The sequence below is a fragment of the Euleptes europaea genome, chromosome 13 (genome assembly GCF_029931775.1).
Source record: "Euleptes europaea isolate rEulEur1 chromosome 13, rEulEur1.hap1, whole genome shotgun sequence".
Taxonomy (NCBI): domain Eukaryota; kingdom Metazoa; phylum Chordata; class Lepidosauria; order Squamata; family Sphaerodactylidae; genus Euleptes; species Euleptes europaea.
Window position 1 is genome coordinate 54,088,255 of NC_079324.1, and position 16,594 is coordinate 54,104,848.

Genomic DNA, 16,594 nt, shown 5'->3' on the forward strand with positions numbered 1-16,594 from the left:
TCCTACACACAAAGCCAACTGGGTGACCTTGGGCTAGTCACAGCTCTGTTAGAGCTCTCTCAGCCCACCTACCGGTACCTCACAGGATGTTTGTTGTGGGGAGGGGAAGGGAAGGTGATTGTAAGCCGGTTTATGTCTCCCTTAAGTGGTAGAAAAAGTCGGCATATAAAAACCAACTCTTCTTCTTCTTCGCTTCTTGATAAAATTAGGACTAGGGGAAAATAACCCTGACCTGGATGGCTAAAACCAGCCTGATCTCGTCAAGATGTCAGAACTTGGCAAGGTCAGTCTTGGTGGGAGACCACCAGTGACGCCCAGGGTTGCTATGCAGAGGCAGGCAATGGCAAACCACCTGTCTTTGTCTTGTCCTGAAGGTCTTCGCCATAAGTCAGCAGTGACTTGACAGCATTTTCCACCGCCAGGGAAAAATAACTCTTCTAAGACCATGCTTCAGCAAAGCCTGAAGCCTGTCTTCCTATCACATTTTTATCCCATCCTTCCACCAAGTAACTCAAGGCAGTACACTGGGTTCTCCCCTTTTCTCTGCTGAATCCTCACAACAGCCATGTGAAGTAGGTCCAGATGAGAGTCAGTGACTTTCCCAAGGTCGCACAGTAGAGATCTGAACCCAGGCCTTGTATAATGACCTCATCAGTTCTACCTAGCCTCTCCAAATGCACCTTTTCCATTACCCCCAAACACTTTCTTCTGCTAGGCCGACAGCGCAGCAGGTCCGGCATCCGTGTTTCTTTGTGACACTGTGCCTCAAAGCCCTCTGGGCTGGCATTGGGGGTGAGCCAGCCTCACAGTTTGGACAACACTGTTTAAGCTGTGAGCAGGAGACAGATAAAGTGAAGTGTGCTCAAGATCTAGCTAAGTATCACGTTGCTGGAGTGCGGTTTCTGAGCCTTCAGCACACATTTCCAAGCCGCTGTGAGTAACCATGAAAGCTATCATTACTACCCCAAAGCAAGCAATAAAGACAAGAGTCTCAAAATACTGCAATTGGCCTTCCCTTGAATAGCAAACCCGTAGCTGTGTAGAATTCACACAAACCTACTTAAGCCTAAATACAGAGCTAAGAATTCTTAAGTTTACCAACTTTGGCCTGCCCTAAACACACAGGGGCAGTTCAGACATAATGCAAAACCATGATTTAATTTCATTAACCATAGTTAATTGATCCAAACCCGTGCCACCACCTTGACTATAGTTTGGGTGCCTCAAGCCACGATCTCGCCGGTTTATTAACCTGCAGTTAGGCTTAACTATGGTTTTGAACACATAAAGCTGCCTTATACTGAATCAGACCCTTGGTCCATCAAGGTCAGTATTGTCTACTCAGACTGGCAGCAGCTCTCCAGGGTCTCAGACAGAGGTCTTTCACATCACCTACTTGCCTAGTCCCTCTAACTGGAGATGCCAGGGATCGAACCTGGGACCTTCTACATGCCAAGCAGATGCTCTACCACTGAGCACGGCCCCTTTCCATGCTCTCCAGGGTCTCAGGCAGGGGTCTTTCATATCACCTACTTGCCTAGTCCCTTTAACGGGAGATCCGGGGATTGAACCCGGGACCTTCTGCATGCCAAGCACATGCTCTACCACTGTGCCACAGCCCCTCCCCAGCGCGGTCTCCTGGCTTAATCCTGATTGGTTTACCTGCTGAGCTCTGCACATGCTTCAGCGACAGAACTGCCCAACAAAGAGCAGCTTAGAAACAAAATGGCGCTTGCCTTCTTGCTAAGGCTAGTTCTTGCTAGCGCCTTTGGCCACTTCTTGCTTGCTAGTACCCTCGGCTCAAAGTCTGCCTCATAATGCTGCCTCTGCTCTCTTTGGCTTGGTCTACACCAGTGGTTCCCACACCTTTTGGGCCACCGCCCCGTTGGTTCCACAAACTCAAGCCCAGCACCCCCTACCCTATCCTATAGAATGCATTATTCAAAATAGGGGTTTGCATGATGCACTAAAGAAGATAATAACAATAACATTTCAAAACAGTAACAATTAATTGCAAACCTATTAAAATCAAATTATAATGTTTTAGTTGAAATTTATCCAACAAAACTGATGAACTTGATCCAGTGGTACCAGCTCTTTAAAGTCTGGAAAAAAATTCTGATAGTTTCCACCAAATTTGCTAGCATGGTGCCATAGCTTGATCTACTGTAAACCAGTGAACAACAGAGTTGAAGGAGCCCTCCTTCTAGCACCCCCCCCCTCGCTGCCCTCTTGCCTCTTAGTGCCCTCCTAGGTAATCCCACTGCCACCCAGGGGGTGGTACTGCCCACTTTGGGAACCACTGGTCCACACAAAACAGCTCAGCATGTACCAAGATTAGACTGGACAGGCCTGAACAAGCCTGCCAGTAACAAAGCCCCCTCCCCAAAGCGACTCTTTTTTGTCAAAACCCTTGAGAATCTGCAAAGCATATGCATGTCATTAATTCATGCTTATTTAATGCAGTAATTTATCGTTGCTTTCTACAAACTGAGTTTGCACATTGGTTAGATGGATGTACACACCATTTCACAACACACGCCCTGAAACATTTGCAGCTGGGGGAGAGGAAGGACGGGAGCCATGTAAACTCACAGGGATGGGAAAATACAAGCGAGCGCATGCCCATGAAGGAAAAGAAAGCACAAAAAGAGAGAAGGCAAAAGCAGAAGAGAGAGCCACTCAGTCGAGAAACCCGCAAGCGCAATAATTGGCCCCCAGGTGCCCAGATGGGAGAGACTTGATCTCATACCTTGCCTGCTACCAAGGCACTCCTGATACGAGACAGCTCCAGGTTCGCGGAGTTCTACAGACAAAACAAAAAGTTCTGTTCACAATCAAACACTTTTAGCAGAAACCTTCCTTTTCAACATTGCTGGGGCAACCGTGGCATTTTTCCATGGGTTTAAGGAGACGGGAGGCACTGGCAAACCACCCCGTAAACAAAGTCTGCCTAGTAAACATCGGGATGTGAAGTCACCCCTGGGTCAGGAAGGACCCAGTGCTTGCACAGGAGACCTTTATTTACCTTTTTAAGGAGACGGATGTCCCTTATGCTGAGATTTACTGCACAGCTAGGTTGCTTCAGAGGAGCAACCAAACTGGGTGAAAGACAAGTGCCTGGAAGTCTTGTAAGGTACAGGACGACACAAGGCATTTTGAGACCATACCGGAAAGCTGTCCTGACCTGGATGGCCCAGGCTTGCTTGATCTCATCAGATCTAAGAAGCCAAGCAGGGTTGGCCCTGGTTAGTACTTGGATGGGAGACCACCAAGGCAGTCCAGGGTTGCTACACAGAGGTAGGCAATGGCAAACTGCCTCTGAACATCTTGTGCTTTGCAAACCCCTGAAAGGGTTGCCATATGTGACTTGATGGCACTTTCTGCCACCACCAAGAAACCAGACAGGGACATAGTGCTAGGAGGGGTTGTCACATTTCCAAAGTGGGCTTTCAAACGAATGAATGGAAAACCTGTCATTAACTCATCAACCACCAAAACCTCTAGTTACCAAGAGGCATCTGTGTGTAATCTAGAGTCTATGGAGTGTTCGTTCTGACCATAGAGTTCCTGGAGATTCCTAGAGTTACCTGGAAGTGCCAAGGCTTGCTCTAGGAAATGCCAGAAACTCAACCTTATTTTCTTTTTAATTCTTCACCTGGGACATTGCCTCCCCTCACAACCTTCCCACCAGTTGCCAGGTACTCCCTGGAAATCCTATGCAGGTAGTGCAAAGAGGTTAAAAACAGTGTCTGCTGCACAGATAGGGTTGCCAGCCTTCAGGTAATAGCAGAAGATCTCCTGCTATTATGACTGATCTCCAGCCGATAGAGATCAGTTCACCTGGAGAAAATGGCCGCTTTGGCCATTGGACTCTATTGCATGGAAGTCCCTCCCCTCCCCAAACCCTACCCTCCTCAGGCTCCGCACCGAAAACTTCCCACCAATGGCGAAAAGGGGACCTGGCAACCCTATGAACAAAGCCTACAACAAAGTCTCTAGATTTGGCCATTTTGAAAAGGGTGTAACAGAATGAACGACTTCTGAGTTAATGGTTGAAGCCCACAAATACATTCTGAAAGATCAAAGCAAACCACAGGCCACTCCCCATTATAAAATGTGCGCCCGTTCAGCAGGGCCCCTTTAAACAAACGCAAGGCTAATAGGATTTTTTAAGCCTACCACTATTAAAAATGTCTTTGTTTGGCCTTCTTGGGCAAAACCACAGGTTCAGAAGCACGCACTCGACAATCCTTTATTTATGGTTTGAAAAGAGAAGCCTGCTCCTGCTGTACCTGCTCTCCTTTTTCTTCCGCAGGTGCAGCATCGTGGGCAAAAACAACAACAACCACCCATGCTAAAAATACATTCCATATTTTCCTAGTATTGCCTTGAAAGCTACCACAGCAGTTTTTCCAGGGCAGCTACTGCGTCATCCAATGAAGGATGGAGTTGGGAGGCATCCAAAAGATGAAGAAGAGGGCCATGCGACACAAAAGAATCTAAGGTCATTTATGCATGGGAGTTTTGCCTGAGGTTCGTTGCTGTCTGGACCCACACTTTCTTGTTGGGAATCTCTGCACCAGCAGCCTCCAAGCTCAAGTCCCGCCCCCAACTGCCGCATAAAAAGGCATTTTAAGAACAACAAACAACAAACGGAGCAATCTGAAAGAAAGGGGGGAAACCCAAACCTCCATTTTGTGAGAGAAGCCAATCTTTTTGTGGCCCGGTTTTGCCATCTGCACGGGAATTTCAGCTGGGCTGAGCTCAGGTTAGAGGGGAAAGTTGGGTTAATAGAGGAATGGGAAGACCCGGACATTGCGAGGGCTGGCGGTGAAGTCATTTCGAATGGACGGAGAATTCGTGCAGAGCTCCAAGGAACAACCGAATCAGACCGGGGCCGGACGTGAGTCCAAGTGCCCATGCATAAATGACCTAAGGACACACTTCTTTTAAATGGCCTTATGGGTCAACCTTCCTAGACAATTCCAATGGCATTTGCTTGAGGGACATGCATAAAGATTTCGATTAAGTCTGACAACTGCTAAGCTTGGCTCTGCTAGAACACAATCAGCAACACCAACAGGCAACACTACAAGGAGTTCACTAGAATAAAAAGATTTGAGTCCAAGACCACCTTAAAGACCAACAAGATTTCTAGGATATAAGCTTTCAAGAGTCAAGACTCCCTTCGTCAGATACTAAGGGAGCTTTGACTCTTGAAAGCTTATACACTGGAAATCTTGTTGGTCTTTAAGGTGCTACTGGACTCGATTCTTTGCTCTTCTACTGCAGACCAACACAACTACCCATCTGAACAGAACAAAGAACAGAATAAAGAATCAGCACCAAGAATCAGCACTGGAATGAAAGAAATCTCAATGCAATTCAACACACTTGAGTGTTGCTCAGTTATCTCTAGTGTAATTTGGAACGAAGCTGCAGAAATAGCCAGGGTGAGGGGTTTATGACATTGTTAAGCTTTAGAGGGGCAAAGTGTTCCAAGAGAGGCCTTAATGGCTGATGCACACTCACATTAACAAAGGGTGAGGAAAAAGCCAAAATGCGGAATTCTTTAAGCAGAATGAGCTTCTCAGAACAATGTTATTTCCTGTTTCTAAGGTATGCCACAGGCACAGGGTATCGTAACTCGGAGGGGACAAAAAATTATTCTTTAGCCAATGTTAAAAGATGGGTGTGAGGATCACCTTGAGTTCTGCGTCAAAATAAAAATTCACAGACAGGCTATGAGGTGTGGATCAGGCTAGCCTCTAGCTGGAGCCACAGGCTAAGCCTTCCCTTGCAAAGCCTTGCAAAAGCTGCCCCCTCTATCTCTGCTCTGGAAACATCTGGCAAGGGCTCCTGGCAGCAAGAGATTCCAATCGAATTTGAAAAGATTTTCCATTCAACAGCGGCGCTATTTAGCGAACACAGAAATGGAAGGGGTGGGGGGAGAGAACCCAAGTTGCTCCACCATTTGTGTTGTGTAAATCCGAGATAATAGATCTTCTGCCTAATCCTAATGAGGCCTCCCCATTAAAATCTTTATTAGCTCCCAGCTCAGCAACCTGCCAAAAAGCTTGTCGGTGCCCCCCCCCCCTACTATCTCCCCGTACCAAGATCTGCTTTAACTTTTACAAATAGCTCTAAGATATTTCCCCTGCTTATCAGCTCTGCCAAGCAGCTTGCCTTATCGTCGCTACTGCAGATAAAATAAATGAGCTAAGGATGATATGAATAATGGCATTTTCTGTAGGCTGGTTTCCCATTACATTTGCAACAGATTGTAGATTTAAACTTCACCACAAAAGAGGCAAAAGGAGGGGGGTTTGAGAGAAAGACTCTGTTTTTATTTTAAAAAAACCACAAAAATTACTTTATTTTTGCTCAACGGCTTCAGATTCCGCCATGTATTTTGAGCCTACCTGAACGGAGGAGGCAATTAATTTTGAAAGGGACAAGAATAAAGCTCAGGTTTTGCTTCTCAGAAAACTCCTGCATGGAGTACACTGTGACTTTGGGAGATTCCCACCCCCCCTTGAGGCGCATTCGACAGGGAGGGAGAGAAGGCTTAAAGCCGCACCTTGTCTAATAAAGCTGTCTTCATTAGACATCCCTTTTCTCCCCCAATCTCTAGCAGCGAGCGAGTCTCCAATCAGACAGGGACAATAGAATCACAAAAAAGGAAGCAAAGGCTGGAGAACGTGCATCTCTTGCTGCCAAGCTCATCACGTCTGGATAGAGCCTACTCTGGGGGCCAGCTGGTTGCAGGGAGCCAGGGGGCAAAGGTGATGACAGCCAGGAACACAAAAGGAAAGGCAGAAGAGCTGGCGCAACAGCCAAGGAGCTGAATTGGCACCTAAAGAGCTGAACGGGCACCGTGAGGCGGAGGTTGTGTCTCCCGCCAACAGTGCCATGTATGGCTGCTGCTAGGTGATAAAATTAAACACCAAGAAACCTCTATGGAAACAAGGGACCAGCTACAGGGCAAGCCGGTTCTGCACTGGTAAAGAGGCCGTCCTGTTCCCTCGACTAGGACGGTGACTAGGCTGCCAACCTCCAGGTGGGGCCTGGAGATCTGCGGCAGACATCCAGACTGCAAAGATCAGTTTTCCTGGAGAAAACGGCTGCTTTGGAGGGTGGACTCTATGGCGTTATTGCCCTGCTGAGGTCCCTCCCCTCACCAAACCTCACCCTCCACCCCAAACCACCACGAATTTCCCAACCCAGAGTTGGCAACCCTAGCAGTGATGCAGATTGCCCATTTGATTGCAAATTTGCCACTTCAAACACCCCTACTCCTAACTGGATGGTGCTTTCCAAAGATAGCTACCCTGTGAATGGACCACCTCTTCCTACATGCCCCTAAGCGCCAATTAATTCTTCCCAACAACGTCCCCTTTCTCCTTTTTTAATTTTGCTCCTTTCTGCAAGGATGTTAGAATGGCTGCAGCACGTGGAAAGGTATTTTTGGTGGTGGCTCCCACTTTTATGGCCGGGCCTGTGAGCTGCATCTTGTTTAGGAGAGCCTGTAAGACAGTACAGGCTACACTGGTGTTAATGGACGGGGGTTTGACTTTACTGGAACAGCGAGAGGTTCTAATGCACAGTATTGTTATTTTATTTTGCACCGCCAGGAGCCTCAAAAGCAAAACAGTCTACAAACCGCTTCTGGGAAAAAAATAACTAAAAAGTTGATTCTCCACCATCCTGTTTTAATCAGATTTTTAAACCATTAACGTGCCCTGATAGCGTTTCTTCCTCCTTGCTTCACGATTACATTAGGTTGCTTCCAGGCATCGAATTACGCAACTCCAAATCTAGAACAGGATGTGCCTATTACGTATAGAATGCAATCTATGAACATGGTGCTTTGTGGAGAAAGAAGAGTTGGTTTTTATATGCCCACTTTCTCTACCACTTAAGTGAGACTCAAACCGGCTTACAATCACCTTCCCTTCCCCTCCCCACAACAGACACCCCGTGAGGTAGGTGGGGCTGAGAGAGCTCTAAGAGAGCTGTGACTTACCCAAGGTCACCCAGCTGGCTTTGTGTGCAGGAGTGGGGAAACAAATCCAGCTCACTAGATCAGGGTCTGCTGCTCATGTGGAGGAGTAAGGAATCAAACCCAGTTCTCCAGATCAGAGTCCACTGCTCCATACCACCGCTCTTAACCACTACACCATGCTGGCTCTTCCTGTCATCACTGAAGTTAATTCTGCTGCTGCTGACCTTGACTGGCAGTAGCCATCTGCACCCCCCTCTCCTGCCAGGTAGATCCTGATAACATCAACATAAGGATCAGCATCCGGCTTGCTGATCCCACAACAGCACTACAATTGGTGGAGAAAACCAACATCCCCTAGAAGCACCCTTGAAGACTTCCACTGAACTGAATGGCCCAATGACCCCCATACTAATTAAAATTAAACTCAGTAACAGCTTAAAGTGGATGGTACAAGGCTGAGTACGCAAAGAGGAATGCTCAGGAACAAGCCCAATTCACACATTACAGCGGACACACATACATCCTGCATGTACGCATGCCCATTTGTTTGTAAGAAACAGCCAATGCGTGTTCACTTTGCAACTGAAACTACAGTCCAGGACCTGAATAAATGTGGGGTTTATATCACATGTTCAGTTGTCCATTTGTTGAATTTAACATGAGAATTACTCAATGAATGCATTAAAAAAATCCAAGTGTACACTGTACACGGATTGTACATGCGTTCATAGAGAGCCAGCATGGTGTAGTGGGTTCGAGCGGTGGTTTGGAATGGTGGACTCTGATCTGGAAAACCGGATTTGATTCCCCACTCCAACACATGAGTGGCAGAAGCTAATCTGGTGGACTGGATTTGTTTCCCCACTCCTACACATGAAGCCAGCTGGGTGGCCTTGGGCTAGTCACAGCTCTCTTGGCACTCTTTCAGCCACACCTACCTCACGGGGTGTCTGTCTGTTGTGGGGAGGGGAAGGGAAGGTGATTGTAAGGCAGTTTGAATCTTCCTTAAGTGGTAAAAAAAGCCGGCATATAAAAACCAACTCTTCTTCTTCCTCACTGTAACTTGATAACTAATCTTCTGTGTCCAGAGTACACACTATTTCCCTTTGTATGCACACTAAGCAGGTCTTCAAATTTAAAAAATAATTTGATAGGGGACATCAGCAGACTCATATCAAATGTTTGCAGGGCAACATGTTTTCAGACTATGCACTCCATTGGTCCCATAATACTATATAAAATGGCATCCACAGTCCGACACGGACAAGCAAAACTGGCCTTCTTCCCCCACTCTTTCCTGCCTCCCCCTGCAACCACCCTGCAGGGTTAAACGATTTTCCATTCCCCCAACAATCCCCAGCCCTGTCACTGTATCAAGGTTATCTATTATTGGCAGTGACAGGTGAAAATTAATCTCCTAATTATTTCTTGCTGCGTAATCTCCACTGAAGAAGCAACATAAAAGGATTACCGCGCGCCCTTCGTGGAAGGCTGTTTGGGAGCCAATCATACAGTTCTAAAGAAGGCGTTGTGTGTATTTCTGGAGGGTTCCAATCATTCTGCAAACGTGCGTGCGAGCGCACACACACACAATCTGCTTTTATGACCGAGGGCTCTGGACTGAGGATCCACTTAAAGGTCTCTTAGTGGCACAAAAGAAACAATCTGAGCTCTCTTGCCGACAACTCAAGAGAGAATGGCAGGTTAAACACACTACAGGTTTCCTCTTCCCTTCGACATTTGTCTGTTGAAAGCTCAAAACATATCTCCAGATCCAGAGGGGAATTAGTTCCCCCTCCTCTGCAGAAACAAAGCCTAAAACTACTAAGCGTATCGTGTTCTGTTTTATTCTCTCTCCAGTTTTTTTTTTCCCCTCGGGACAACATTAATAGTTTTGCAGAGCTCAGCTGAGTGCAAGCCCTAAGAAATTTGTTGATAAGGCTTAGGTACGGTGTTCCATGGCCTCTTCCACAATATATGCCTAATGGGCACAATATATGCACCCTAGTTCCCATAGAGATTATAAACATGGCTAGACTGTTTGCTCTTAACACACTTACATTCACACGTTAACCCCCCCCCCAAAAAAAAATCAATTACAGTCCTTTACCAAGAAGACTTGGTAAAGTTCTGGACTTCACGTCCAGTAGTGCCTTAGAGAACAACAAGATTTTCGGGGTATAATCTTTCAAGCTTTCTTCATCAGATACCTCCTGAGTCCTTTATGAAGTCACACCCCTAAGTCCTGGTCTGTCTAGCCCAGGGTTCCCTGACCTTTTTGAGCCTGCTGGCACCTCTGGAACTCAGAGAGGATGGTGGGCACAATCACAAAATGGCTGCCACAGGAGGTAAAGCCAACCACAAAACGTCAGGGAGAGAAGTTACGTGTGTGTTAAGTGCCGTCAAGTTGCTTCCAACTCATGATGTCCCTATGACTCAAAGTCCTCCAGAATGTTTTATCTCTGACAGCCTTGCTCAGATCTTCTAAACTGAGGGCTGTGGCTTCCCTTATTGAGTCAATCCATCTCTTGTTGGGTCTTCCTCTTTTCCTGCTGCCCTCAACTTTTCCTAGCATGACTGTCTTTTCCAGTGACTCATGTCTTCTCATGATGTGACCAAAACACGATAGCCTCAGTTTAGTCATTTCAGCTTCTAGGGTCAGTTCAGGCTTGATTTGATCTAGAACCCACTGATTTGTTTTTTTGGCAGTCCACGGTATCCGTCACACTCTCCTCCAACACCACATTTCAAAGGAGTCTACTTACAGTTATACATAACTGTAATAGTACCTCTTCAACATTTCAGGGAGAAATTCTAACAGGATGCCTTTTAACCTGCACGGCCAATCCCCATCTACTCCCTCCCCACTTTCTAAAAGCACTTGGCAAGCCCCAGGAAAGGTGTCAGAGGGCACCAGGTTAGGGACCCTTAGTTCAGCCCACCAATGTCTACGGTAGCAGGCTGCAGTTCTCCAGGTCCTTGTGCAAAAGTCCTGCTGAATACAGAAGATAAAGATTATGGCCGTTTGAAGGATATCTCACCAGAGCTAGAATAGCTATGCTGGCCTCCAGTGTGTGTTTCAAAAGTGCTGGTGTTGACCTACAAAAGCCGTAATTGGGATCAAGATAGCCAAAGGACCACCTGATTCTGCAATATGAACCAAGGCAAGTCACAACAGTGTTTTTACTTTGGGAGCCGTGATTGACCAACTCAACAAGTTCAACACATTCAGCTCCAGATGCTATGGGTGTTTCTTTTCCAGAATTCTTAAACTGCAAGTTGCTGTTTTAAAAAAAAAAAATTATGTATTTTCCACTCAGAGGTCCAACATGCATCCTAGTCCTGCCACAACACTGGGTTCTGCACCTTAAATCCAAACACACTGACGCGCGACCCAATCTGAATGCGCATTTACTCTGAAGTAAGTCCCACTGTGCTTTGCAGGGCCTACACATAAGTGCACACAAGAATGCAACACCAGGCTATTAAGATAACATCAGTTCTAGCAGAAACACTGAAAAACTACCTCAAATTTTAAGGAGGGGGAAAAGAGCCAAATCTACATTGCCAGGCACTCTGAGAGAAAACTGAACGAGGAACACTATTAAAAAAAGGGGGAACAACATATGCCAAAGATCTATTGCTTAGAAAGACTAGTTCTTGAGGTGCTATGTGTTGAAATAGGCTGACCACAGTTTCAACTGCTTTGCCTAAGTACAGATATCTGTCATCAGATTGTTGTTTTCCGCACAACACCGAGGATGAAGATATTCAGAAGTGGAGTGGAAGTGGTTTGAAACGCACATGCTCTGCCCTGCAATCCAGTGCATGTTCAAAACCACTTCCAAAAGCATCGCAGTCAGCACCCTCTTCATGCATGTTTACGCCCCTTCCTGCTGGTGCTTCACTGCGTGAGAAAGTGGAAGTCAGAGCCACGAGGCACTTTGTATCTCACTGGACAAGAATGGTCCGCCATAAGACTACTAATGGATTGACAGCTTTTTCTCACCAACCCTACCCCCATTGCATGTAGGCTACCACAGCACTAGGACTTGGGCACGGGGATGGCCATCTGCCCCCCGCACCAATCTGTGACACCCCCAGGTCCTCTGATAGGACTGCAAGGTCAACACAGAGATATTTGTGTCATTAAAAGTTTTTAAATAATGAAAGAACAACAAAACACAATAGGCTCCAGAAAAGGAAAGGAAAACAGAATCGAGCGGGTGCAGAGCGACAAGGATGATCAGGGGCCTGGAGACCAAGCCCTGTGAGGAAAGGCTGAGGGAGTTGGGCATGTTTAGCCTGGAGAAGAGGTTGGGGGGGGGGGACATGATTGCTCTCTTGAAGTATGTGAAGGGCTGTCACTTAGAGGAAGGCAGGGAGCTGTTCCTGTTGGCAGCAGGAGAAGACTCACAATAATGGGTTTAAATTGCGGGTGGAAAAGGTACCAGCTGGATATTAGGAAAACTTTTTTACAGTAAGAGTTGTTCAACAGTAGAATCAGCTACCTAGGGAGGTGGTGAGCTTTCCCTCACTGGCAGTCTTTAAGCAGAGGCTGGACAATCACTTGTCAGGGATGCTCTAGGGCCTAGGCTGATCCTGCGTTAAGCACAAGGTTGGACTAGATGGCCTCTATGGCCCCCTCCAGCTCTGATTATGTGGGAAGCAACTGGGAGATCTCAGAACCCTTGGTTTCTCAACTCTGCTGCAGAAGCACCATTAAATTGCTTTAGGATCTAAAGAATAGTCTCCCACCCACCCCATATCATGCGTTTCAGGGCTTCAGTGTCTGGGGCAAAGTATAAATGAAGCTTTTCAAATTAATTTTATTTATTTACTTTATTTCTTTATGACCTGAATAAAGGGCACCTGTAGTCTAAAAAAAACAACCCAATGAATGAAGGAGTTGGTTTTTATACCCCACTTTTCTCTACCATAGGCTTTGTTAATCAAAACACAGGCTCTTAGACGTTGTCCTGAGAAATGCCTTGTGGTTCAGGTTCACCAATGTCCTCCAGAAATGGGAACCATGCATCACATGGGTGTAAAGTCACTTCAGTGTTAGAACTTTCTTTCTCTCTAATTCCCTTTTTGGTTTAATAAAATTTGTCATTGTATCTATGCAAGATGGTGCACTTCGATAAAGCTACAGGTCAACTATGACACATGTAGCCCAGATGATAATGATAATAATAATAATAAGAAGAAACAGAAGAAGAAGCAGCAGCAGAAGCAGCAGCAGCAGAAGGAGCAGAAGCAGCAGCAGCAGAAGAGTTGATTTTTACATGCCGCCTTGCAATCACCTCCCCCTCCCCACAACAGACACCCTGTGAGGTGGGTGGGGCTGAGAGAGTGTGACTGGTCCAAGGTCACCCAGCTGGCTTCATTTATGTGTAGGAGAGGGGAAACAAATCCAGTTCACCAGATTAGCCTCCGCTGCTCATGTGGAGGAGTGGGAAATCAAACCCGGTTCTCCAGATCAGAGTCCACCGCTCCAAACCACCTCTCTTAACCACTACACTACACTGGCTCAGAAGGTAGAAGCTCCCATTCACCCTTTTGAGGTCCAACTCAGACAGGCTGTAGCTCCTGACATTTTTCCTATGTACTCCGTTGAACCTAGGCTCTGTTTTGCTAAACCTGCAAGTCCCACGACCTCCCATCTTTTCTACAAGGGCCAGTGCTTGGTGACTACTACCTTTATATCTATTTCCTGTGTCTGGGAGCAACATCTGTGGACACAAATTGAGCTACCTGGCGGATGGGTCTCAAAAGGCTGTAGTGCTAATGTTTAGGATTCAACACAATCACACAACCACTGAGCTTCTTGTAGGTAACTGGTTCCTAAACCAGGAGCACTTGAGATGCTGTCATATACTTTAGTAGCCACAAGATGGCATACAAATTATTGAAAAACAATATCAACAATGTGATTGGATGAATAATTGAGATAAGTCAATAACCAGTTTCGAACGTCAAAAAATAAATGTAAGTCAAAGGAGGCCATTGTTACCAAAATCGCCACCAGAGGTCACTGTGCTCTATTTGTGTATGAACAAGAAAAGATGGAGTGGTGGACATTTAAATAATTTTTTTTATCAAGTTTATTTCTGCTTGGGGAAAGAGAGAAAAAAAGAAATCCCATGAACACTTCTTTGCTCCCCTTTGGGCAACCAGGCTTTCAAGACGCTCTCAATAAATGTATGGCCATGAAATCATCATTCACATGGAAGCATTTTCTCCTTAGCCACAGAATCTTTGCACTCCTGTTCATCTGCTGGTTGAAATATCTTCATATATCCACATTTAGCAGATACTGTTGCAACTTTTGTTAAAGAGTCTACAAGGCCCTCCTGGAGGCCAACGAAAAAATGTTTTCGGTGGATGGAGGAAATACAAAATCACAAATTTCTTTCTTTTCTTTCCCTCTGTTCTTAGACTGATGTCTTGAACAATAAAACAATAAAACTTAAATAAGACCCATTTCTAAAAAACACCTCCCTTCGTCTCTTCTCTGTATCCTCCAAAAAACGAGCACACAAATCACAAATTTAAGACTTGTTTATAAGAAATGCCATTGAAAGTTGTTGTTGTTTTAAAAAAATCAGGTAGTCCATATCAAATGCTCCATGGATCTCCATGATAAAATTGAGACTCCGGTGTCCTTTACCGAGTGACTCCACAAACTGGCGGTGGGTGAGTGTTGATGAAACTCGACAAGTTGCATAAACATGCTTGGGGATTAAAATATATACTTAAAGATAAATGTGTTTGCCCCATGAGGATAAGATTTCTCACATTATCCACGGGCAAAACAAGGGATTTTCCTTCCATTCGGCTACATCTGCGGTAGACAAACAGAAATATCTAAATGAAGACCAAGGCAAAATCATAAGCCTTTAATGTTTTTATCTTTGGCATCAAGCCTGTCACAGAGAATTAAGATTTTTTTCCCCTTTGTCATTCGGCCATCTTGTGAAATGCTTTGCACAAAAAACAAAACAAAAAACCCCCTCAATAAATTACTAAATCTCTGTCAAGGCACACATGATTACACAGGAATAGTCGGTTCCCCATCAGCCTCTTCCTCCAGCCCCATTATTACTTCTTGCATGCAGATGCCAGAGATATAAATTCAGCAGCATAGATGTTTCGACACAATTATTCTTATTATACGGCGTAGAAAATTCTCCCAAGAGATAGTAGATAAGGGCAATTCTTCCATCAACTTCTCATTACCATCTTCTGGTAATTGGTGAGGCTAGGAAGTTGTTTCCGGAGAAATCAGTTCTGTTCAATACCTGGTTCATAGGTCCCTTCCAACCACTGAAATATGGCAAGAAGAAACCATCTATCAGCTTGTCTCTTAATCTGCTGGCGACTTTGATCAGGCAACGCTAGGTGTACTATGAAATATATTTTTTGCACGATTGCTACAGGGCCATTCTGTGTGTTTAAAGTTGGTTGATCTAAGTTTCCCACTATAAGAACGCTACATCCATGAACTCACACAGGCATGTATGAAGATTAATGGGCACATGGCACCTATGACACTGCGTTGTAGCAGAGCTACTACATACGGAGTTGGTGACCTGGAGGATTATGCGCATGCACACACCCACTCATAGTCAGTCCCATGTTTAATCCCTGGCATTTCTGGTTGAAGGACCTCAGGCAACAGAGTCACCAAAGGTGATCACGCTTCAGATCACTGAGTCTGAGTAAACAGCTAGTGGGCAGGATGGACCAGATGCATGATTTGGTACACAGCTCTTTCATGCATCCATACATTCACCAAGATACCCTAAGAACTGCAGCACTGATCATTTCTAGCCTGGTGCACAAAAGGGAGCTTTGTGGCATCTTCAAGATTCATTGTGCAACCCTAAAGCAGAGTTCCACGCTTCAGTGGACTTGGAAGAATGCAATATTGCTTACAACTACACTGTTATTGTGGTAAAAAGCTTCTATAGACTACAGTCCACTTCAATAGGTGTGTGAAGTGGGCTTGCTGTTGGCTGGTGTGTATTTATGGCTACAGAAGAAGAAAACCAAGGTAAATAGGTGATGTGCTACAAGCTTGCAAGTATCTTCTGCACATGACACCAGTATAGACCTGGCCAGCTCTGCAGGAGGCAGCACATTAAGTTTCCATGCATAGAAAACATGGTGAGAAGAGGTCTTATACATCATACAAAATAATATCTCTGTAAGATCAATCCAGCTACTTCTGCCTAAATATTTCAAGATGGCACTACACTCAAAGGGGCAATCCAGTTTGTAATGCAAACACAGGAATAGGGAAGCAGGGTTAATGTGCTGCTTTTGCACACCCACCCCGAGGGGATAATGATTCAAGGACAGCTGAGAAAATAGATGCAAATGAGATTTGCAGCAGGCAAAATATGTTTGGGAGAAGTTAAAAAAATCATTATAAAGATGGAATGATTTGTGCTGTTCAAGGATGGGGAAAGTAAAGAACATCTACTTTCCCTCCATTTTTAAAGAGCATGACTATGAATGGCCAGGGCCAGATTTGAATGGGCAATCTCCTGGCTCCCAGCTCACACCTTTAGCCAATAG

At 45.5% G+C, this 16,594-nt stretch overlaps 1 protein-coding gene across 14 annotated transcripts in view; it reads right to left on the reverse strand.

The window, feature by feature from the left end:
* Nucleotides 1-16,594, reverse strand: part of FBRSL1 (fibrosin like 1) — an 823,361-nt gene that overhangs the window by 156,683 nt on the left and 650,084 nt on the right. For 9 of the 14 annotated variants that reach the window (XM_056859849.1, XM_056859847.1, XM_056859855.1 and 6 more), the window contains one exon: nucleotides 2,753-2,806. The exons of the other annotated variants lie outside the window; for them this stretch is intronic. In XM_056859849.1, coding sequence (XP_056715827.1) covers nucleotides 2,753-2,806 — 54 coding nt within the window. The remainder of the gene's footprint in view (nucleotides 1-2,752; nucleotides 2,807-16,594) is intronic. 14 annotated transcript variants of the gene reach the window in all.